Below are 23,479 nucleotides of genomic sequence, written 5' to 3' on the forward strand. Positions count from 1 at the left end.
CTCATCGTGTTCCATAAACACCGTGCGTAAATTGTGTAACGATCCAGAGCCAAGTCGGCTTCCTCTTGCCGTGATCGACTATCTCGCGCGCGTGTGTTTCGTCAGAGTCCCATAACTTAATGATGACTCGTAGCGTTTTCCATTGGAAAAAAAACTCACTGGCACTGGCGGCACTGGAGTGCTTCATTGGTGGAATTAGTGAGAATGTTTCTGAAAAATTCAAAAAACTGAGACACTGTGAGTGCCAGTGAGTTTTTTCCCAATGGAAGACGCCTTTAGTTTCTGGCACATAATTATCTCAAAAAATCTCGGGTACTCGCAACTCGTGCGTTCGCGTAGAAGAGTCACGGTGCGTCTCGCCCTGCGCGTATAGGTACTTGGCGCGAGACACTGCCGTGTCTCTTGATTCGCTATACGGCGGAACGCAAGGAGCGACTTTATTCGAGCATGTGATGAAAATCTCAATTTGTTCTGCATATTAATCGAAACTTGTAAGTATCTTTTCAAAATCTCGAAAGTCTCTTCAATATCTCGAAACTGCATCCCTTCGTTTTATAACACTTAACGTTATTGTTTCAATCCCTTTATTCAGTCCATTATTCAACGGGCACGAATAACAATTTTATTTCAAGTATTTCGAAAGCTTTAGATATGCAAACACTCTTCCGGAAAGATTTTCTAGACACTTGAGACTCTGAAGAATTTCAGAACCTCCGCTTTCCGATAATATTTGAAGCAATCGGAATCTTTATACGATCGAATTGTTGGAGAAACTTTCAGGAGGAGGATTCGAACGCCCATTACTAAAAGCGTCGATCTCCTCGACCGCCTGTAATCATCGTGCCGGTTTGTTTCTCTCCCCCCCCCTCCCACCGGTCGGTCGTTGCGAGATCGGAATCGATCCCGGATGATGGGAAGATTGGGAAAGGTTGTTTATCGCTTTTCGCAGCGGCGGTAATTTCAGGAGTAATCTCGCGTCTTCACGCAGCGCGCGTGTCTCGGAAGGCGGTTATTATAATATCCCGCGAACTGCATAATATGAACCGATCGAAAGGCCGATTATCCGAGGTGTCCAGATTGCAGGGATCCGAGAGAGCGGATCTGTGTGTGTGTGTGTGTCGGGATGTCAGCGAGACACGAAGACGTGACACGTTCGCGACGCGAGGAAGCGAGCGAGAGAGACACGTCGCGTTTGCGGTCGCTAATATCCGTTATAATAAAGCGGCAAACACCTGATACGCGAATCGGTTCCCCGCGCGAGTTCCCCGATCGTGTCGTACTCCCGGGCTCTCGAGGCTCGATCGTGTCGCGGCGCGGTCGCTGGGTCGAAGCGAGCCTTCTCTGCGGCTTTGATAAGTAATTCGATAGAACTGTGTCAGTGCCCGTCTAGCAGCGGGGAAAACTTCGTGCCGCGGCCGCCTTAAAAGCAGTTTCTGGAAGAGTAGACGTCGTCGTCGTCGTCGTCGTCGTCGTTTCTGGAAAAAGTCTCTCTTCTCGTATATGAAATACGCGGAGAACTGTATCGTTCTCTTCCTCCCCGAGCGGGATCCGTCCCGCGGTTGACGGGCGTCGCGAAGATCGGACGTACTGAGATAGCAACTTTTTCGTACCGCGGAGAAAAATTGCACAATTTCTTTCCTCCCTTTTTTTTAGAGCGTAAAACTAAAATCTGGATCTTAATGAGCGTTTAGGAGATTATGCAAAAGCGTTCGTTGATAAGAAAGGAAATAATTGTATCGCGCCTTTTGGTCGCGCGAGCCTAAAACTCAGTTAGGCGATATCTCTAATTCGTATATCGAATCATTAATTATTAATTAATTATTATTAATTAACATTTAGGATAGAATTCTATTTACAATTTGACGTGCTGTACAACAGAGAAACGTTTGACAATCGCGAAATACATTTAGCACAAAAGGGAATAAAATATACATGAAATTATAAATGGAATTCTGTCCTCTTGAAATCTGACCCGAATAATAGATTATCTGAAGCTCACTTTAGACTTCCGCTAAAGTTCTTTGAAATTTCACGTCGCGTAAAATGTACGAATAAAAAGGAAGGAGAAACGCGAAACTATGTATTTATCGCGGTGTAGCGACGGACATTTCTTTAATAGGGCCCATCTCCCGCATAATTGCCGAAGTTTAAAAGATGTCGGGAGATTCGTGGAAAACGCTGATAGAAAATCCATGGCATTACAAGCGTGAAACTTTAGGCACGCGGTTCTCGGCGTATATAAGCGAGCCGAGAGAAGAGCAAGGGGGCACAGGGGAGAGAAGCCTTCTCCGAAGCCGCTTTTCTTCTCCGCGAGCGTCATTACTTATTCCCGCGCGTAGCGCGGAGCCTGGTGACGACAGATTTATCGGGTGAAAAATTCACGTTGGAAGGAACACGACGGCGTCGCGCGCTGTCTTCGGTTTCGGATTGCCAAATGGGAAAACGTTGTTCCTGTTGCGGCGGAGATTGCCGCCGACCGAGGACGTCAGTCCGGTCGTCCGAAGGCGCGAGAAAGTGCGCGCCGCAAATAAATCGACGTGACCGATATCTCCCTCCGTCGGCGTCGTCGTCTGGAAGCCCATCTCCCTCGGAGGGGGGGGAGAAAAAAAGATCGCTGTTTACGGAAGCCGCGAATAATTTAGACCGCGGGAGGTATCCTATTCTCTTTTCTTTTCCCTTTCTTTTTTCCTCCCCTTATTTTTTTTTCGCGAACGACCGTGGAAGGGCGAATCGAAGGGAGGCCGCTGCCGGAGGAGAGATAGGGATCGATTTTTATGCGAGCGAGTTACGAAAATTAATTATACTTCTCTCTGTGCGCCGCATCGGGGTTTTAAGCGAATCGTGGCCGGCGAAATATGCAGTAAACGCGTTTATTTTTATTTACCAAAGCAAGCACCGCGATAAATACCGCAAACACGAGAGCACTCGTGCGCATTCGATTTGAAGCACGCATTTCCATACATATAGCACGAATTATCGCGAGAATGTATGGACGATGCGAATAACGAATCAATTTTAATTCCACACCAGGCGCATGTGTCCGAGCGTCGATATCTAAATTTCTAGCGGCGAGAAAATTTCAAAATACAAGACAAGCGCTTTGAATAAGTAAAAGGACGAGATCGAATTGCGCGTAGCGTGCGCGGTTTCCGCTCTCTGTCTCTCTTTCGGACAGTTATATATTCCCGCACATACTTCTGTCGGACGTTAAGAGCAGCAGCTCTCCCGTCCGGTCGCGCGCTCGTATATTATTTCAGTGGCTGACTGTGCCGAATATAGGGAGCGCGTTTGATAAAACTTTCCCGAGGGGTGCGCGTCGAGGTCGAGGCACGTCGATTCTTTATTTAAAGCATATCCGGCGCGCGCTTCTATGCCGGAACGTCTCGATGAGCTTTTCTTCTTCCGCCCGACGTCCGCAACGATTGTGTTCGCGGAGCATGACGGTGCCGGACACGGTGGACGGCGGTATCGGCCCACGAGGTTGGATATCGTTAAGAGGCAGACATACGTCGAATCTGCGATTTCGATCGTGACGGGGCCTTGATGGACGCGCGTGACTAACCGTCCTTTACTTCGCGCGGCGCGGCGCGCGCGGTTGTCAAAGTCGTTGACACCGGAGGAGTCGAGATCGTTGATCGCGCGCGTCGTTCGCATGGGCACGCACATACGCGTATAGGTACCGAGAGCTATTCGAATAAGAAAGCGGCAGCTGTGCCGAAGAATGTTTCGGGAGAGGAAAGATCAATACGAGGCAGACCAATGGACATAGACGTGAATAAAAACGGGAAAAAAAAGAAGAAAAGGGAAAGGCGCGAAAAACGTGCGAAGTAAACGGAAGAGGGTCGAGAATCGAAACGTAAATTGCGATACGTTGCTTTGCTCCTGCGTTACGACTGAGAATACCGTGTCGAGCAGGTTTCGCTTAATTTAGGACGAATTAGGGAACAAATTTCATTTTGCCGCAGCGCTCTTATATCACGTCCGTTCGCCGCGGCATTTTACTCCTTTGCCCGTGCGCGCGCGGCGTCAAAACGCTCGAGAGGTGCGAGATTACGAAATGTAAAGTTTCATTGATCCTCGACTTGGTTCAAGGACGGGCAGCGCCGGTCTAGCGCTGTTTGGCCTCGCGTTACTCGCGTATAGCCTTTGATTTACCGATCTATATGCAAATCAGAGAGGTAATCCAATAATCTCGAAGTGACTTGGAATTATTCCGCTCGTTCCCATACGCGGGCGGTAACTGGGAAACTGACTCACACTCGCCGGCAGTCAATTACGTAAATTGGGGGCCCCGCGAGTTACTTTAATTAAGCGTTTAATTCTTCGCTTAATCCCGCGGAGAGCCGCGTCACGTTTTGTAACCCTTGCGAAAGTTGGCATTTCGACAGCGACTGAGGGTAAGAGGGGGGGGAGGGCCCCCATCCAACGAGGGTCCGCGAGGCGAAGAATATTGCTGAATACTTCAACGTAAAACTCGGAAACGGAATTTGCGCTCCTTATTTAACAAAGTATCCGATTTACGTCGTAAAGTCGCATCTATAAGCTTCTTAAAGAGGGATAAAAACGAACAATTTTTAATTCAATTGATTCAGCTTGAATCGAGAGATTCAGGTCATTCGATTAAAAATTTGTCGCTTGTTGTCGCCGTCGCTACATAAAAAGCAAGCTTGCTCGTGGTAGGGATAAATTAATGAGAGAACTTAAATGTATATTTAAATATAAGAGAAAATTAGAGTCCTGACGCGCTACGTTGGCAGTATGTTTACATCAATTTACGATGCACTTTGTAATGGCGGAAGAGAGAGCGAGAGAGAGAGAGAAAGAGAGACAGACAGGTAAACCGCAAGTTGCCCGAAGTTTTACTACTGGTCATTTTATCACTACGGTCGATAGACTGTGCGAGAGGCCCGACAATGAAAGTTATGGAGGAACCGAGAGATATTTTAGAGAGACCAGACTTTTGAAAATTTACATTTCTCTCACCGAGAATTTTTAATTTTCCCCGGAAATTTTGTTGCCGAGAATAAAACGTGGAAATTCTGTTACGTAAATGGCAATAAAACGAAGCTCTTTATCATCCGTCCACATCTGCAAAAAATGGTATGTCGCGCGAAGCTCTTTTGGTAGATCATAGATCGCGCTTAAAAATCCTTCGTGGCTAAAATACTTCATCCGTAATTAAAAACGCGAAAATTGGAGATTTTTCTCGCGAGAAAATATAATCGGCTCGGAATTCATCGCGGACGCTAAAGTAGCAGTTCTCGATAGGCTCGAGGCAATCTTTCCACGCGAGCAAAACGAAAAGTCATTCGCTTTCGCGAGACTCCCTCGTGCGCCCCGCGAGAGACGCCCCGCGCCAGGACGATTTATTTAACGCCAGCCACGTTCGTTCTCTCCGTTGACGGCCATCGCATCGCCATGCGTCCGGCGACGGTCCGGTACGGTAAAAATTTTGCGGCGGAAACGCGCCCCGCACACCACAGACACACGCTGGACGTCGTATATTATATTGTGGAATTATTCAATTTTAATCCGCCGCGCGTCCCACACACCGTGCTTGCGCGAGATCCCCCATGTGCTTGACACACGTCTTTTCCCCTTTCAAGCGGCGGGACTTGGCTGTCGGAGTATACGTGCATTGTCAGGGTGTACGGCACTTGTGCGGGCGCGATCGCATTGCGATACCGATGGTATACGTGGAACGTGAAAGAGCAAATAGAAAATTTAACTCTTGTAATCGCAGACTGTGATTTACAATATTTAACGTTTAATGATATATATAGAGGGAAAGAGAGATATTTATAAATGTATAAAAGCTAATATCTGTATACATTTAATCTTTAATCATATGCAAATATTAATGTATGCGCACATATTTATCTATTACGTGTACAATATACGATATAAAATTCGACATTGTTATTGGATTTTCGGCAACGTAGGAGGGGAGATTTAATGGCACGCCAAATTTCCGCCGAAGTGCCCGGTTTCTTCATGTTTATACATGGCTTGTATATGCGTTCGCGATACGGATCGTATATATAACGTACGTTCATTTTCCTCGCTTTCAGGGATAGTCGGCGCTTGTCCCGAGGTGCAGCCGCCGCAATGGGGAACCGTGAAGGAGAAAGCTCGTCAGGACGGCATTCTGCGGATCGTGTACTCGTGCGAGCCGGGCCGTAAACTCAAGGGTCACAAGATAGCGACCTGCACCGCCGACGGTTGGGACCATCCCGTCCCGAAATGCGTGCCCCGTAAGAAATCGCTTATCCGAGCCGATCGCAAACGACGAGTCGCGACGAGAACGCGATGTTCTAAATTCCAAGCTCGAACATTCCCCGATTGGGATCAATCGGGCGTGGATCGCGCAGAATCTATTCTCATATGATCCACATTCCACGTTGCCGCGTCGCTCTGACTCAATTGACGTTCGTCCATTCGTGGAATGTCCGTCTGCGTCGATTAACAGCGACGACTAATCGTCGTCTCGGTGATTATTCATCCGTCAACGCGAGTACATTATTCGTACACAGACAATTGCGACGTACAAACGGTATTATTGGGAAATTGTGTTTTATTTTGACTAATTTTGCGGGTTTGCCCCCCCCCCCGCATTCACATCGTTTAGAACAGTTAATCGTTTATGCTGATGCAAATGGCTTAATTAACTTGCCGCTTGCGAATCGCGCGTTGTCTATTCCAGACACGTCTGCATTAAGGAAATTGTTTCGAGTTATCCACGAATTGGATTCCCGGGGAATTAACGATTTGTGCATATCGCGTATCGCACGATGTGTCCCGCTATGTCCATAGCTATGGCGGCATTATACTAATTTGATCGACGTAAGTCAATTATCCGCATGAAAGGGAGCTTAACTCCTCGTGCCCGGCTCGGCTGAAGCCTCGACGCCCGCACCGCGGTGTTCGATAGACTGACGGACAAATCCGTTTACCGCGGGACATCGTGCTGTCGAAATAAAGGGACCCTGCACCCGGTCAAACTCGCTCTTAATACCGTAACGCGCGGATCGCGGTTCTATCTACTCTTTATGATCGACGGACGGAGATTACCGGCGGGTATGATGATTAAACTCGCTTCCTTTTGTTGTTCACTTTGACTGCGACGTGCGATTCGGAGATAAATTTAATCTTAATGAATCTGTACTGAAAGGCGTCTCTCCATCTCTTGATATAATTACATAATCTTTATATTCAGATAATTATTCGAAAGCACGAATATAAAAAAAAAGTCACGTCTTATGGAATTAAATGTCGTCTATTTCGCTCGATCGGATTGCGTTAGTCTAAGCTCGAATCGGAACCATATTTAAAATCGCAGTTTTATATGAACGAAGCGGGCGCGACGGGAGAGGGGAGAGAGATATGTCAGAAAGCCCCGAAAGTTTCGAAGAACAATTTACCCAAAACGCCCATTCCTATGATTTGTGGAAACACGACTTTACCGTGAGATTCAATTTTCACCGATGCTCAAGTTATCGGCATATCTTAAGCCGGGAGGGGGGGGGGTTGGCATTGCTCCCGAGACTGCGAATATATAGGGTATCTTCCATTCTTTGCGCTCCCTTTCGAGAATCGGCAGAAAACTTTTTTAATTAAAAAAAAAACGAAGAGGAACGAGGAAGGGGAGGGCAGCGATCGGATTATTTATTTCGGGCATTTCAGCTTGTAACTACCGTCGAGTTATTCGCGATGTCAAATCATTTATTTTATCTCCTTTCGCACGCGCGCGTATCATATATCTCTTTATGTCATTAAACCAACGAGAGATATCGAAATTAATATACTTAGCGAAGCGCTTATATAAATCACGTGCTTGTAAATCGCGCGCGATGCCGATCGCGAGTGTTTGCCCGGCCTTAATACGAACCAGAAACCAGGCGGGAACGGAATTCCTGAACGGGGGAAAATTCGCGGAGTGGCGTTTCGGTGCTTCAGGAACGCGCCTCGTTCCATCGCGCGTGCTATCGGCGGCACGAGATTCGCCGACATGGCATAGCTCGCATTCGCCTCGATGGAGATAAGCCGCCAAGTCATACGCCCGCCCGGACGTATGTACGCGAGCATACGTACACGTCCCTTCCCCCTCTCCCCCCCCCCCCCACACCTTCCTGTCCCCCTTTGGATCAGGGCTTTGGTCGGGATATGCCGCTGCTGATGTGCTTGACGAGAGAGGAGCTTGCACGTGCCAGCTTGCATGCGCTTATTCAATTATTACGCGCGCGTAAATGTAAATTACTCGAAAATATCGCGAAAGATGAAGAACGAGACAGTCATCCTGAAGGACCTAAAGAATTAGACAGTGGCAAGAAGTTGCCGCCGTTCGAAGTCATCGAAAGATGAAAGTTCTAATTTTTTAATAGGTCGAAAATAATTACCGCAAATGTCTTTTCTCGCATCTGGGTTAAACGGAAATGGCGCAGATTTTTTTACGGAAACTAATCCTGAAGGATTTACGTGAGCACCACGTTACTCATCGACCGCTTTATATGCGTTACTTATAAATGATACAGAAAGGCGTGTGAAAAATTCATTATTTGATGGCAATCACATACGCGCGGTAAAAGATGTATATGTCCCCGTGTTGGACTACCATACACTATATATATATATATATATATATATATATATATATATATATCCGATGAAATTAATCCTTTGTGATGTAACGCTAACGCCGGAATATCTCTAGAAATATTTTTGCTCAGCAAAACGAATATTATATTTAAAGTCCATTCGGCGGGGCGTGTATGAGTGACGGGAATTTAATTAAAATTCCTTTAATTATAATTGCAAAATGAATATTTTATTTGCGCTAGTACAATAAACGTACAACGCGCTAATGATATCTCGCGCTGACGATCGAATATTTGCGTTTATTATTCATTAACAATATGCGGCAATTACATTATTCTATTTCGCGTAAATATAGGAAGATTAGCACCGATGTCACATTACGCGGTGTGTCCGCTTTGTAGATAATACGTTGCGACGTTTCCGCAACGATCTCTATCTCGGCGATCAGCCGATCGTCCCGGACAGGAGCAAGTTACAAATCGCCAAGGACGGCCTTAAGGCGCTCGAGAGGATAGACGATTTAAAGAAGCGCAGAAAAACGAAGGAGGGTAAGAGGAGGAAAAAGAAAAGGAAGAGGCCGGCGAAATCCTCGTCGAGACTACCCACGGCAACGAGATTAAACGAAACCGTGGTGTCCCAACTGGATATCAGCTGCTTCGCGAGGAAGAGCCTCGGAAAGGGACTTATTAAGGCCCCTTTGATCGAGCATGCTCGCCCCGCCAAATATGCCAGGTTTGTATAGCCGCACGGATTGAAACAGCCAAGACTAAAAAAAAAAAAGAAAAAAAAACTCTTAAAATGACGAAAAGATGTATCTTGGAAAGAGTTCGAGATTTTCAATTTCATTTCATTGATCCAACGTGAATCGAAGAATATTTGTTTCCCGGATAAATTTATGGAGGTAAAATACAGTTTGCCGATTACTTATAATCGCGTAGATTCGCGAATGGTTAAGGAATTATGTGACAGGCTATACATGTAAACCGTAACGCATTATATCGAATCCAATTCGACGTAGAAACTACAAAAAGGTTAATACATATACTATCTGGAATATAATAGGATGTGTATTGTTCCGTAGAAGGAAGAACGTACTGCCGCCGTACAATCGATACATCGTCGCGGTTTACGAGTGCGCGGATGGCCACGTCTTCGTGGATTCTACGACGGACAGGCTCTTTTGTAGCAACGGCACCTGGCTCGGACGTCGCCCGAAATGCCTGAGGGACACTCGTAAGCATAAATATAAAATATTATCATCGGCGTTAGAGTCATCACACATAAAATACACGACGCGCAGCTCGTGTGTTTACGCATTTGTTAATTAATTTAATATATGATGTTACAAGAGTTTGTTTGCTCGCGCGCGTATGTGTGGGCTCGCGTTATGAAATGTATTTAATCCTATTTCCCGCTACACACACAGAACTGCCGACGGATAAGATGAAACGTTGCGATCAGGGAACGGGCGAATGCGAACACGTGTGCGAGGATACGCCGAGCGGCATAAAGTGCTCCTGCTTCGACGGCTTTCGAGCTGAAGGACCGTCCTGTATCGGTAATCCATACGCGCTTACAGCTTACAGTGCCATATATACAAATTCACCGCTGCATATATTCTACATTTTTATATCTTTTGAGGAAAGCCAAACTCGCTCGCCCGCGCCCCCCCTTCCTGCCCCCTTCCCTCTTTCTCTCTTTCCCGCTCACTCGGCACGCGATATTTCCACCGATATTCTCCCACGAAATTCGCGTACCGTCTTCGTATTGACTACACCGTATACTCGTATCGATTTGTTGTATAATTCGCTGTTTTCGACGTTTCCCTTCTCGGCGTGTCAGTTTTTCGTTCTATCGCGCGCTTTATATTTTTAAATTTCCCCGAGAACACACCTGAATAAAGCCTGATCTACAATGTGTTCTTTGCTTCCTGTTTTCGGCTCTTATACCTCTTTGCGACTATCTCGTATTTCGCAATTCCGTCGCGTAACGTGATGTTTCTTGTTTCTTCTGAAGTTCGTCAATTTTTATCTTGGGCGACAGAGAACAAAAAACATATCGCATTACGCGACGGAATTGCGAAATACGAGATAGTCGCAAAGAGGTAAGAGCAGAAAACAGAAAGCAAAGAACACATTGTAGATCAGGCTTTATGCACACGTCGTCGCTCGCGAGGTGAAAATAATTTTAGCCGGGGGGGGGGACGCATATGTGCGAACATTGCAGCAATTTTAGCGCTCTCGGACAAAAAAAAACGCGTATAACGTAAACCATCGCCGTCTTAATGACGGGATTATCGGGTTTTCGCGCGCGTATCGGACTGATTTAGGCCCGGTTCCACAACTTAACTTTAAACTACGTTTAATCGTTAAACCTAGTTTAAAGGAAATGTTGCATTCCACAACTACCATAAACTTCGGTTAACGTCGATTTCCTACGGTTAAAGTTGAACGCCGAATTTTGGGCGTTTAGTAAATATAAACGAGGTTTACTAGTGCAGCGCCGATCAACGTCAAAGTTTGTTGCGTACAGGTTATGGTGAATTGTTACAGTATTTCCATTTATTGCTTAAAAATAATTAATATAAACAAAAAGTGAGAACTTAATTTGTTAAAGAAATATGGAACTAGCATATATATTATCTTCATCTGAAGATGAAGAGTTTGAAAATATAATGTATCGACGTCCGAAAGTTATAAGAAGAAGACCATTATACTTTGAAGAATACGACGACATTGATTTTCATGCGCGATTTCGTTTGAGTAAGGAATCTGTTACTGCAGTACTAGCAGAAATTGAGCAGGAAATTTCTTATAAAACTGAACAGTAAGTATAAAGTTGATTTTAAATATTGGATTGTTACTTTGACAGATTACATTCTATAATAGAACAGAGTAGCAATAACATAAAAATCAGTTATTATAAAACAACATTAATCAAATCAATAATGTAAAATAATTGATCATTATTATTAATAAATTTATAATTCTGCTGAAATGTTCAAGTGCACAATATTTTGTATAAATGTTTAACACACATTCAGATCACTATCCAGTAAACGTCAACATAAATATAACACATGTATTATTATTGTATTTAAATTGTGCAGTGGAAACATTGCAATGTTACTATTGCTTGGTGTTTACTGGATATGAAATAAGCAAGAGCTAACACGATTAATACAAATAATAAAAATTTTTTTGCCAGAAACAATGTTATATCTCCAATGAAGCAGCTTCTTCTGACATTAAGGTTTTATGCAACTGGGAGTCATTTATTATCAGCAGGAGATTATTCTGGAGTGAGCAAAACAAGTTCTCACAGAATCATTCATCGGGTGACTGCTGCTATTGCTCGTCTTCGACCAAGATATATAAAGTTTCCTATGCTTGCCGAGGAAATAAAAAGAGAACAGATGAAGTTTTTTGATATTGCACGATTCCCAAGAGTAATAGGTTGCATAGATTGCACTCACATAAAAGTACAGTCATTTGGTGAGTAATATTCAACTTTTGAAAGAAATATGTTAACAATAAAACTATTAGCGTATATTTTTGTATAGGCGTAACACGCACACATATACACGAATTATTCTTTAAATTATATATCTGTAAAAAATAAATTTTTTACAGATTAAATTTGATAATTTTGTTATGTATGATATCCTACAATAAATCTAAAAACAATTTTTTTACATGTTATGTATAATTTGTAATTTATCAGTAAAACATGTGTTTTTTCATACACTATATACCTCATATACCTTCATTGTTTTATACAAAAGGTTTTACATCTCTCAAAATGTTATTTCTTATTAATTATTTTTGGTTTGTAATGAATAGATTAATTAGATTTATATTTTATCTTGATTTATGTTTTACAAAAATTTCTACATAGACAAAAATGCAGTTGCTTCGATTAAACGTCTACGTCACGGGCTGCTACAATCATGAACGGTTAATTCAATTGGATATTGCTTGAACCAAATATTTGGATTATTAAAACAACTATCTGATGTTTTCGTTCAAATAATATCCAATTGAATTAACTGTTTATGTTTGTGGCAGCCCGTGACGTTGCGTTTAATTGAAGCAACTTTATTTTTTTTCATGTATTGATAACTACAAAGATCAACTGAAAGTTATTTATTTCAGGTGGAAACGATGCTGAATATTTTAGGAATAGAAAGGGTTACTTTTCTGTAAATGTTCAAGCAGTCTGCAATGCAAATTTAGAGATAACCGATCTTGTGGCTCGTTGGCAAGGATCAGTGCACGATGCTACAATTTTCAACAATTCAAGAATACGTGCTTTATTCGAAGCTGGAACATTTCAAAATTCGTTGCTATTAGGTGACGGTGGTTATGCCGTTCGCTCGTATTTTATGACTCCTTTACAAAATCCACGAACTCGTGCGGAGCATCTATATAATGAAGCACATATACGAACACGCAATACCATCGAGCGTGTATTCGGAATATGGAAAAGAAGATTCCCTATTTTAGCACTTGGGTCCCGATTTCAAAAAGTGGATAAAGTGCTACCTGTTATTATTGCAACTGCTGTGTTGCATAATATTGCTCGACGTGGTGGAGATCCAGTACCAGCAAACGATCCTGAATTAGTATTGCCTGCTCCATGGGAAAATCTTTTACAAGAAGGAAATATAGCTTATAGACATGATGGACCCGGTAACAATGGCATGCAGCATGCAATAATCAACGATTATTTCCAAAGGTAAGAAAATAATTATATGGTAAATTATTTATTAATTTATAAATAGTATACTTCAACAACGATATAACTGCTTAATATTTCATAGTTAAATGCGACAGAATACATTGTTATCAAATTTCCAATATTATTTTTATAATGCTGTACAAATGATAAGTTACTAGTTTTCATTGTTTCTGGAAATTATAATTTTATTATCAATTTAATCCGTACATACTAATAAACAGTATTATTAAAACATATTACATTATTTTGCAGCTTATTGTAGAATAATCAGGTGGTAAATGTGCTACATTTTGGACTACTCCATGATGAAAAAAGTGACTATAGTATAGAGGAATAGTATTTGCAGTCCTGCTATTGTATCTTGAAATAAAATATTGATATTTTACACGGTTTTTTATTGATACTACAAAATTGACCAAAGTATATAGTCACAAAAAATACACATCGCAAGTTGACATAAGTGAAGAATCCTAGAAAGGGAGAAATAAAAAGTGGAGCAACTGTCGATAAAAAATTATAATTTTTATTTGAATAATTTTCATATTTGGTACCTTATCAATATTGTTACAATTCCCAATATACGATAATAAAATAATATCATGTACGATAATAAAATAAACTTGTATTTCTATATATTTTGCACTTGTTTCTTTGGTACTTTAAAGTAACAATTTAAAAATAGATAACAATATAGATAACACAAGACAACTTCAATGTATACATACATATAGAACTAATTCTTTTGACATAGTGTTTAATATTTAATCTAAATAGCAACTAATATATAATCTAAATAGGAACTCTTTTAAGTTGAGTCTTGTGTTACCTATATTAAAAATGTATTCTATTCATATAATGTGAAATACTATTTCTTTCATATTTAGTATTAAGTACTCTTACAAGTTAGTATAAACTAAACTACAACAGTTTCAATAAATGCATTAATTTTTTAACGAAAAACGTATTTTATATAATTCAAATAGAAAATAATGAAATTGTAAAAGAATATTATAAAATAATATAAAAGTAAAAGAACGATATTATTTCTTTTCAACAGAATTTAACTGTTTCTTTTCAAAAGAATCTAATTGTTTCTTAAGAAGTTCTACTTGAAGTCTTTCTTTTTCTAATTGCATTTTGCAAATTGCTATTTCGATTGCCGTTTTTTCACAAAGATTTTCCTTCATTGTTTCTACTAATTCCAATTTGGATTGTGCAAGGTTATAATACCGTTCATTTCGTTTGGAAGCGTTTACTTGAAGCTGTTTGGATTTCTTACGCTTCAAATTTGATCCTGATGCGCTACTTGTTGACGAATTGGATTTTTCCTTGGAGGATTGCGGAAGGACTGTTTGTATATCTTTCAGAGTCAATAAATCTTCATTTTTATTGTTGTTTGAGAACTGCAATTCTTTGCTCTTTTCAGAACTTAGCTTGACTGGTGTCCATTGAGCCCAATTTGCAGCATTTGAATCTTCTTCTTCAAGTATCTGTAACAAATATTTTAAGACAATAGTTTTTCTAATAATATTTTAAATATCAGATATATAGCATAAGTATTTTCGATATATATACCTCAACCACTTGATAAACATCTTTATCGTCAACCACTTGATAAACGTCTTTATCGTCCAACTGTTCGTTGCTCTGTGGCTCATCTATGCCTGTAATACATATTATGCTGTCATAAGTATATATTTATTAATCCTAACATAAAAATCAATGACATTCTTTGTTTCTTATATGTTATGTCTTTAAAAAAGTTCTTTGTCAAGTAAACAAAAAATTGAATCATATATATTATCAAATTTTTATATTTAAGAAAATAACACGTACCCTGTAATGTTCATGCATATATATGTACACCAATTTCTAAATTCTTTTATTTTAATTGCAAATTTTAAAGTTTACTAATTGTATAAATGTTCTAAGGAATATATAAAATTATTTTATAGCATACCTGGCATGTAATCGCTGTCAAATTTATTAGGTAAACCTTCAACTGATGGCTGAATAATACCTTTGACCCTCTCAGCAATAGGATCATCAATGATATTCATCTTTCCACCACCTGTATACAAATTACTGATAAAATATACTTGTAGATATAACTTACCTGTATATAATCTATATTATTATTTTTAAAATATACACTAAATAAATTGAATTAATATTTTAATAAAATATTATATGGGCTGCATTCCGATATTCACTGCCAGTACTGAAAATTTATAGTGTACATAACGTAAACTGTAGATTTTTAGCAGTAAATATTGAAACACTGCTATGATATAATACCTGTTTTGAAAAGTTCACTACGAATATCAGCAAAATGTTTCCGAGTTTTTTTCTTTAGGTTATCCCAACAGTTCTTCAGACATCCGACATCCCGATGTCCTGAGATGGAATTGCTGTTGAACTCCTTTGCAATGTTTATCCAACAATTCTCTTTGTCTTTTAGGCTGACATTGTCAGTCTTTTTATTTTCTATAATGCTTCTTTCTCGCTCTATTATTTCTATTAATTTTATTTTCTCCAAATTTGAGAAATTTGGTAGTCTCTTCTTTTGACTTGATTGAACTTTTGCCATATTTATATTTTGCTGTATTCACAGATTGTTACACAACATAAAACTGTATACTGTTGATACCGTTGATACGCACGATATGCACACATAACCTGTTTTACATATAAGATCCCAGCGTGCACCTATTTTCGCGCGTTCTCCTACTTGAATTAACCAATCACATTCTATGTTTGAGAAGAAAGAGAAATCTTCGAGAGTTTCTTCGTATAAACTATAGGTTTACGTAAACTGCAGTTATAAACACATTGTGGATCGCAATACGAGTTTAACCATGGCGTTAGATATAACGGCTGTTCAGCTAAGCTCGGTTTAAACTTAGATTTGTGGAACTGGGCCTTAGGCTCAGTTTCACAAGGGTCGGTTAACTTTTAATCTTAGATTAACTCACTCTTCGTCTCTTTCTAAGGGGGACGTTAGAAGGAGACGAAGAGTGAGTTAATCTAAGATTAAAAGTTAACCGACACTTGTAAAATAAGAGTCAGATTGCGCATAGACTGTTGCGCGCGATATCGAGTTTTAAAAGCTCGTTATCGACTCGGCCATTTCTCCGCGCCGCGTTCAGCGGTCCTCCTATTTTTTTCGCTTCCTCCATATACGCAACATGTAATACGCAACATGTTTGCAGATCGTATCGCGTTTGTAGCCCCGATGATTGCCCGATCAGCGTGTAACGTAGCCCGAGTGTTACAACACGCGATGTTCCAGCGCGTGTCGATAATACGCGATCGTTGCCATTGAATCTCTCACTCTAGCTGCGACTCGCGATAAAATGCTAACAAAAACCGATGTAACGATTGTAGACAAGCATTGAAAAAAATAAAAAAAATTCCAATCTTCCTTTCCAGCAGAGCGCGCAAATTAATTATCCAGTTTAGCATAGCTTCGTTATTTACGCTAAAATTTCATCGGTTTTCACTCTTCACAAAAAAAGAAGAAAAAGAAGAAGAAACAAAAGTTATAATAATGATGGAAAATTTAATTACGCTGTTTTTAAGTGATGTATAAAATTACCAAGTGTTTAAAATTCGTTTATCGATTTTCTTTTCCGATTCCCCGATATCCGCCCAGACATCGACGAGTGTGCGGAAGGAATTGCGAAATGCACCGATATTTGCCGGAACAAACCCGGCTCGTATTCTTGCGAGTGCCATCGTGGTTTTCAGCTGGGAACCGACGGTCGCTCTTGCCAAGGTTAGTTATATAGGAAGAAAAGATATATCTCTTCGGCAAATATTTACTAACTCGTCGGTCCCCTCTTCGTGTGTCAGCGTATATCTGGTATAATTTCCACTTACGTTCGCGCACCTAACCAGAAATCTGTCGTAGCTTCGAAGGGCAATTTATTTCGGCGCTTTTCGATTTGATTTATTGTTTAACAAACTTGTGAGAGAGACACTTGTCGAGAGGAAAAATTCTCTGTACGGCACGTACATACGTATATATCGTTCCAGACGTCAATGAATGCCTCTCGAACAACGGACACGGGCCTTGCCAAGGCACTTGCCGCAATCTCGAAGGTACCTACGAGTGCAGTTGCGCGGATATCCCTGGGTACAAATTAGCCGCCGACAATCACACGTGCGAGGACGTCGACGAGTGCGCGCTGAACAACGCGAACTGTTCTCACCTGTGCTTAAACACCCCCGGGAGCGTCTTCTGCCTCTGCCCGGACGGTTTTTACCTGACGAACGATTGGAAGACCTGTCAGGGTACGTAAAGTGCTCGTCTCACGTTCGTTTGTTTTCGATCGATCGCTCTTAATTTCTATTGTCAATTTTGTAATGAATTATTGAGGCGTTTACTTAAATGTTTAATCGTATTCTATCTTCTTCTAATTAGATTGTATTCAATCTTCTTCTGATTAGGTAATTTCGTTGTCATAATTTAGATCGATCGATTTTACAATATTTACTATCTAGAACCTTTTCTCCCATTCTGTTAAAGTTTATTACGTAGAAATTTTATTTATTTTGCAAAAACGAACTTTATTAATCTGACTTGTGTTTTTACTTCTGCAAAAATGAATATTATGAAGCTATAAAATCTCTTAAATACCGTTTTTCTTCAGATGTTAATGAATGCGAGGCGACACCGAAGATATGTGCGGAGAATACCGAGTGCGAGAACACAGTGGGATCGTACAAGTGCATAAGTAGGATACATCCACACGTGGTAACGAAGATCCTTCGAGACGAGGACTACGATGATGAAAATGAAGACGATGACGACGAGGACGAGGACAGTGACAGCGATGACTACGGAGGAGAGATTACCGAAGTTCCGCGGAGTTCGAATTGCGAGGTCGGCTTCAACAAAAACGAAAATTCGGACTGCGTTGGTAAGTGTACTTGGCAAAATAAATTTCTTATCAATAACAATTATTATATAATAATATTCCGGTAGCCAGTTGAAATAAGATGTCTAAACGTCTACAATTTCAACAAAGATATTAAAATGTCTTATTTTATAACATTTTATAACTTTCTGTTTTTTAATTCATTATATACATATATTTTTCTAATTTCTTAAGTCTTTTCCGTAAAAAATAAAGCTGATAAAATAAAATTTCCGTTCAAACGATATTCGGCTGACATTAATTAATCGAGAGAGAGGATTCTATCGTTCATTTCAGAAAGCAAGATCACAGTATTTTATTTTTGACGCAAGCTCATCCTGTGCTGACATTCTTTCCTATAGATATAAACGAGTGCATCGAGAGTGAATCGCACGGCTGCCAGCACGAGTGCGTGAACGAGCCGGGCGGCTACCGTTGCGCCTGTCGAGCTGGTTACGAGCTCGAGGAGGACGGCGCGAGGTGCAAAGACGTGGATGAATGCGACGTACCGTCCCGGCCGTGCTCGCACATCTGCCGCAACACCATTGGCGCGTACGCGTGCGAGTGTCCTTCGGGGTTCACGTTGACCGACGACAACGCGACCTGCGTCGAGGAGCTCAGGAGCTGCGCCAGCCTGTCGAAGCCCTGTTCTCACAGCTGCGAGGACACCGCGGAGGGACCACGATGCGTATGCCCGACCGGATACGAACTGTTGGACGACCGCGCGACCTGCACGGACGTCGACGAGTGCGGCAGGGACGATCACGGCTGTCAGCACCGGTGCGCGAATCTGCACGGCGGATACGAGTGCGCCTGTCACCCAGGATTCGTCCTGGACACAGACGGCAGATCCTGCATCGACGTGGACGAGTGCGCGGAGAATCGACACGATTGCTCGCACGCGTGCAAGAATTTTCCCGGAGGATACGGATGCGTCTGCCCGGAGGGATACCGGATCCTGCAGGACGCGCGCACGTGCGCCGACGTGGATGAATGCGCGGAAGGATCGCACGAGTGCTCGCACGAATGCCACAACGAGGAGGGCGATTACAAATGTGGGTGTCCTGGCGACATGTCCTTGGACGACACCGGCAGGAATTGCGTTATCGCCGACCCGTGCGAAAACGCAAATTGCAGTCACATTTGCGAAAAAGAGCGCGACACTTACAGGTGCGTCTGCCGAGAAGGATACATCTTGCGGAAGGACGAAAAGACCTGCTTAGATATGGATGAGTGTTTCGAAGACGAGCACGATTGTTCGCACGAATGCATCAACACTCTCGGAAGTTACAAATGTGCTTGTCCGCGGGGTATGAGACTTCTCGAGGACAGTCTCACCTGCGGGGACCCGGTATGCCCGCAAGGACTTCGACAGGACGAGCGCGGTCAGTGCCGGGACATCGACGAGTGTCTCGAAGGCGAGCACGAGTGCTCGCATTTATGCTACAACGTGTACGCGTCTTACCGTTGCTCGTGTCCCGTCGGCTGGATCCTGAAGGACGACGGTTTCACTTGCGTGAGGCACGATCCTTGCTCCAATTCCTCGTGCTCGCACTCATGCGTTCCGTCAGACTCGGGTTACAGATGCGAGTGCCCTCCGGGTTATCTTCCGGACGGGGATACATGTGAGGACAAAGACGAATGCGAGGACAAGGCGACGAACGGTTGCAGTCACGATTGCAGAAATCACGAGGGTTCCTACTCGTGCTCCTGTCCAGCGGGATTGGAGCTTGGAAAGGATAATCGCACGTGCGTGGACATGCCGGACGAATGTGCGAAATCTCAAGAAAATAATAACTGCACTTGTCCCGCGGGATATACTTATTCACACGGAGAGCATATTTGCGAGGACATTGACGAGTGCCAGGACGAGCACAATTGTACCCACGGCTGTATCAACACTGACGGCTCTTACTACTGCGAGTGTCCTGTCGGATGGCGGTTGCGGGAGGATTTCAGGACCTGCCAGGAACTGCCGGATGATCCTTGCGCCAAGAATCACGGTTGTTCACATACGTGCGAAGAGGACGATGGCCGCGTCCGTTGCGGTTGTCCGGAAGGATATGAGCTACGAGACGACGGGAAGACCTGCCAGGACATTGACGAGTGTTTGTCCGAGGAGGCCGATTGCTCTCACGAGTGCCTGAACACAAACGGCGCCTTTAACTGCACCTGTCCCGAAGGATACGAGTTGCGGGACGACGGCAGGACTTGCGAGGACGTGGACGAATGCGTTGTCCTGGATAATCCTTGCTCGCACAGCTGCATAAACCACAATGGTTCTTACGAGTGCTCATGTCCTGCGGGATATCGAGTCGGTGAGGACGGCAGGACCTGCGAGGACGTCAACGAGTGCATCCAGGACAACGGAGGGTGCTCGCACCTTTGCGCGAACACGGAAGGTGGTATCGAGTGCGCGTGTCCCGAGAACTACGAGCTGCTGAAGGATGACGGCAAGACGTGCGTAGAGATAAACGCATGTTCCATCGATAACGGGGGATGCTCACATTTCTGTCATCACGAGGACGACCGGTTGTCCTGCTCCTGCCCGCCCGGAATGGTCCTGTCCGAGGATGAAACAACGTGCACGTACGAGAACGATTGTCTGCAGGACAACGGCGGCTGTTCCCATTTGTGTTACCACGAAGAAGGAAACGTGACCTGCGCCTGTCCACCCGGTATGATCCTAGCGGAGGATCAGAGGCTTTGCGTGCAGGAAGACGGATGTGCGATCGAGAATGGCGGCTGTTCTCACTTCTGCCACGATCGCGTTGGTAACGTGACGTGTTCGTGTCCCGTGGGAATGTCCTTGTCCCAGGATGACGACACTCTTTGCGTTCACGAGAACCGATGCAACGGCCAATGTTCGGATGCCTGCGTCTTCGCGGACGGTTCAAACGTCTGCGAGTGTCCCGAGGGTTACCGTCTGTCGCCGCGGGACAATGCTACCTGCGTGGACGTCGACGAGTGCCTGGAGTTGCAAGACAACTGCACCCATCGGTGCCTGAACACCCCCGGCGGCTTCAACTGCAGCTGCAACGCCGGCTTCTCGCGGAATCCTCAAGATCCGGCCCTGTGCGACGACATCGACGAGTGCGAAATCGAAAACGCAGGATGCTCGCACTCCTGCGTGAACCTCGTGGGCACTTTCAGATGTCAGTGTCCAACGGAATACGCTCTAGAGCGAAACAACAAGACCTGCATTTTGATAGACGGCTGCAAGAACGACAACGGGAACTGTTCCCATCACTGTCACCCGGTAGATGGTCCTGACGGGATTCCGGGCACCCGTTGCTCCTGCCCGCTCGGCTTCCGGCTGAGGCGCGATCTTAAGACCTGCGAGGACATCAACGAGTGCGAGGAGTTTGAGAACGACGTGGATTCCGGCTGTTCTCACACCTGCGTGAACACCGAGGGCGGTTATCACTGCGAGTGCCCGGCCGGCTACATTCTGATGCCGGACAACCGGAAGAACTGCGTGGACGTGAACGAGTGTCTGACCAGCGGCCACAATTGCACTCACGACTGCGCGAATCTGCTAGGCAGCTACGTGTGCACCTGCTATAAAGGTCATTACCTGCACACCGACAATTCCACCTGTTTGGACATCGACGAGTGTCTCGAGCGAAATGGCGAGTGCTCGCACAGTTGCACCAACACCATCGGCGGCCACTTCTGCTCTTGCCCGACGGGCTACGAGCTGTCGCAGGACGAGAAGACCTGCGTCGACATCGACGAGTGCGCGAGCGACAACGGTGGTTGCGACCACAAGTGCGTCAACACCGTGGGCTCCTTCCGCTGCGAGTGTCCACCTGATCACGAGTCGTGGAACGGGTCCTGCCGACCGTCCGATCCCTGCCGGGACCGTAACGGCGGCTGCGAGCAGGTCTGTGTCGCGGAAAATGGTACTGCGGCGTGCTCGTGCGAGAAAGGCTTCCGGAGGAACGAGGTCGACGGTTTCGGGTGTCGGGATATTGACGAGTGCGAGGAACAACACGGCTGCGATCACATTTGCGTCAACAATCCCGGCTCGTACGAATGCAGATGTAAGGAGGGATTCCGAATGGAGAATTCTACTTGTGTAGGTAAGTGATGTAACTGCTAGCAAATATATTCGAATACCGAATATATATTTATTTTAACTCTCACGATACATATTCTCGGCATCCTTAACTAAGTGATCGATTTATTCACTAATTTTGACTATACCGAGATAATAAAACAGACATTTCAGTTATTATTTGTAAAAAAAAAACGTGATTAAATAGGCGGTTTTTTTAGCATTTTTATTGGCACACAAATACACATAATAAACAAAAATATAGCGAAAAAATGTTTACTTACTTGTCGAAGAGCTTCTAACGTGCATATTGGTCGCTCGCAACTTTGCTTCTTCACTGCTTAAAGTATAACTTAAATTTTACGTTGCTTCGTTTATAATACTCCGATACTCCCATCATCTTAAAACTTCTTTTTAGAGTAGAGAGCCATTCGCATCTCACTAAAAGGATCTTTTAGAGCTGCGAAACGTTGAAGGTACTGCAAGAATGAACCATGTATGCCATTTAAGGATTAATCATCGTTACTGAATATTAAATCACGTACAAATAAATCTCTATCTTCTTTGAGGAGTTTTTTTCTTAAAAAAGAAAAAAAGAAAAACATGCAGGGAGCGGATTGCGCCGCATAATATAGCAATAAACGTTATTAAAGGGACAATCTCGCATCACTCTTACAATACGTTTATGAATTGTTGTTTCAATTCATTTTATCATCGCGAGAGGAGATAGTATCGTCACCTCTGGAAAATTCGGGGAATAACTTGCGGTTCCCGGTTACACGGTTTCGCCCTTTCCACCCTCGGCCCTTACTTGTGTTCCAGTTTCGAAGCTCCGCCGCAAAGTTAGACTCGCTTAGCTCGAGCGGAAGTTTCTCGCGCGCGGAGCGCGACCGTGTGTTTGAGCGTGTGTTCGTTTTTTTTTCCTTCTTCTTTCCTTGTTATTTCTTTATTTTTTAGACGTCGACGAATGCGCAGCCGGTATTTGCAAGGGCAACAAATGCACCAACGTGCCGGGCGGCTATCGCTGCGAGTGCGAGGCGGGATATCGATTCCACGGTGATACCTGTGTAGGTTCGTGTGCAAAAGGCGGAAAACGTGTGCATGCTCTTGAAGAAAAAAAACGATGTCGCTTAATCGTAAACTGAAACTGAGTTTGCTTTTG

General features: G+C 43.4%; 2 protein-coding genes across 2 annotated transcripts in view; one reads left to right on the plus strand and one right to left on the minus strand.

Moving 5' to 3' along the window:
• The window catches only part of LOC143893927 (uncharacterized), a 44,240-nt gene that overhangs the window by 7,173 nt on the left and 13,588 nt on the right, over positions 1–23,479 (plus strand). Inside the window, exons 2-10 of the mRNA XM_077399797.1 lie at positions 6,072–6,254; positions 8,997–9,327; positions 9,677–9,828; positions 10,022–10,153; positions 16,991–17,113; positions 17,374–17,631; positions 17,991–18,260; positions 18,620–22,342; positions 23,275–23,388. Of these exons, the coding sequence (XP_077255923.1) occupies positions 6,072–6,254; positions 8,997–9,327; positions 9,677–9,828; positions 10,022–10,153; positions 16,991–17,113; positions 17,374–17,631; positions 17,991–18,260; positions 18,620–22,342; positions 23,275–23,388 (5,286 nt within the window). The remainder of the gene's footprint in view (positions 1–6,071; positions 6,255–8,996; positions 9,328–9,676; positions 9,829–10,021; positions 10,154–16,990; positions 17,114–17,373; positions 17,632–17,990; positions 18,261–18,619; positions 22,343–23,274; positions 23,389–23,479) is intronic.
• LOC143893923 (uncharacterized) lies at positions 14,243–16,258 on the minus strand. The gene is made up of 4 exons (XM_077399789.1): positions 15,634–16,258; positions 15,296–15,406; positions 14,911–14,999; positions 14,243–14,825 (listed from the first exon to the last, which is right to left on the minus strand). The coding sequence occupies exons 1-4, from the start codon at positions 15,923–15,925 to the stop codon at positions 14,376–14,378; spliced, it is 942 nt and encodes a 313-aa protein (XP_077255915.1). The 5' UTR covers positions 15,926–16,258; the 3' UTR covers positions 14,243–14,375.

This window comes from Temnothorax americanus, unplaced genomic scaffold (assembly GCF_048541705.1).
Source record: "Temnothorax americanus isolate GAGA-0224 unplaced genomic scaffold, ASM4854170v1 Scaffold13, whole genome shotgun sequence".
NCBI lineage: Eukaryota > Metazoa > Arthropoda > Insecta > Hymenoptera > Formicidae > Temnothorax > Temnothorax americanus.

Excerpts from the sequence above, each read along its gene's own strand:
- LOC143893923 (XM_077399789.1), bottom strand. The coding sequence starts at position 15,925 with ATGGCAAAAGTTCAATCAAGTCAAAAGAAGAGACTACCAAATTTCTCA. Across the intron at positions 15,000-15,295 it reads TGACAGCGATTACATGCCAG|GCATAGATGAGCCACAGAGC; the intron begins GTATGCTATAAA and ends TATGTATTACAG. Across the intron at positions 14,826-14,910 it reads ATGTTTATCAAGTGGTTGAG|ATACTTGAAGAAGAAGATTC; the intron begins GTATATATATCG and ends TATTTGTTACAG.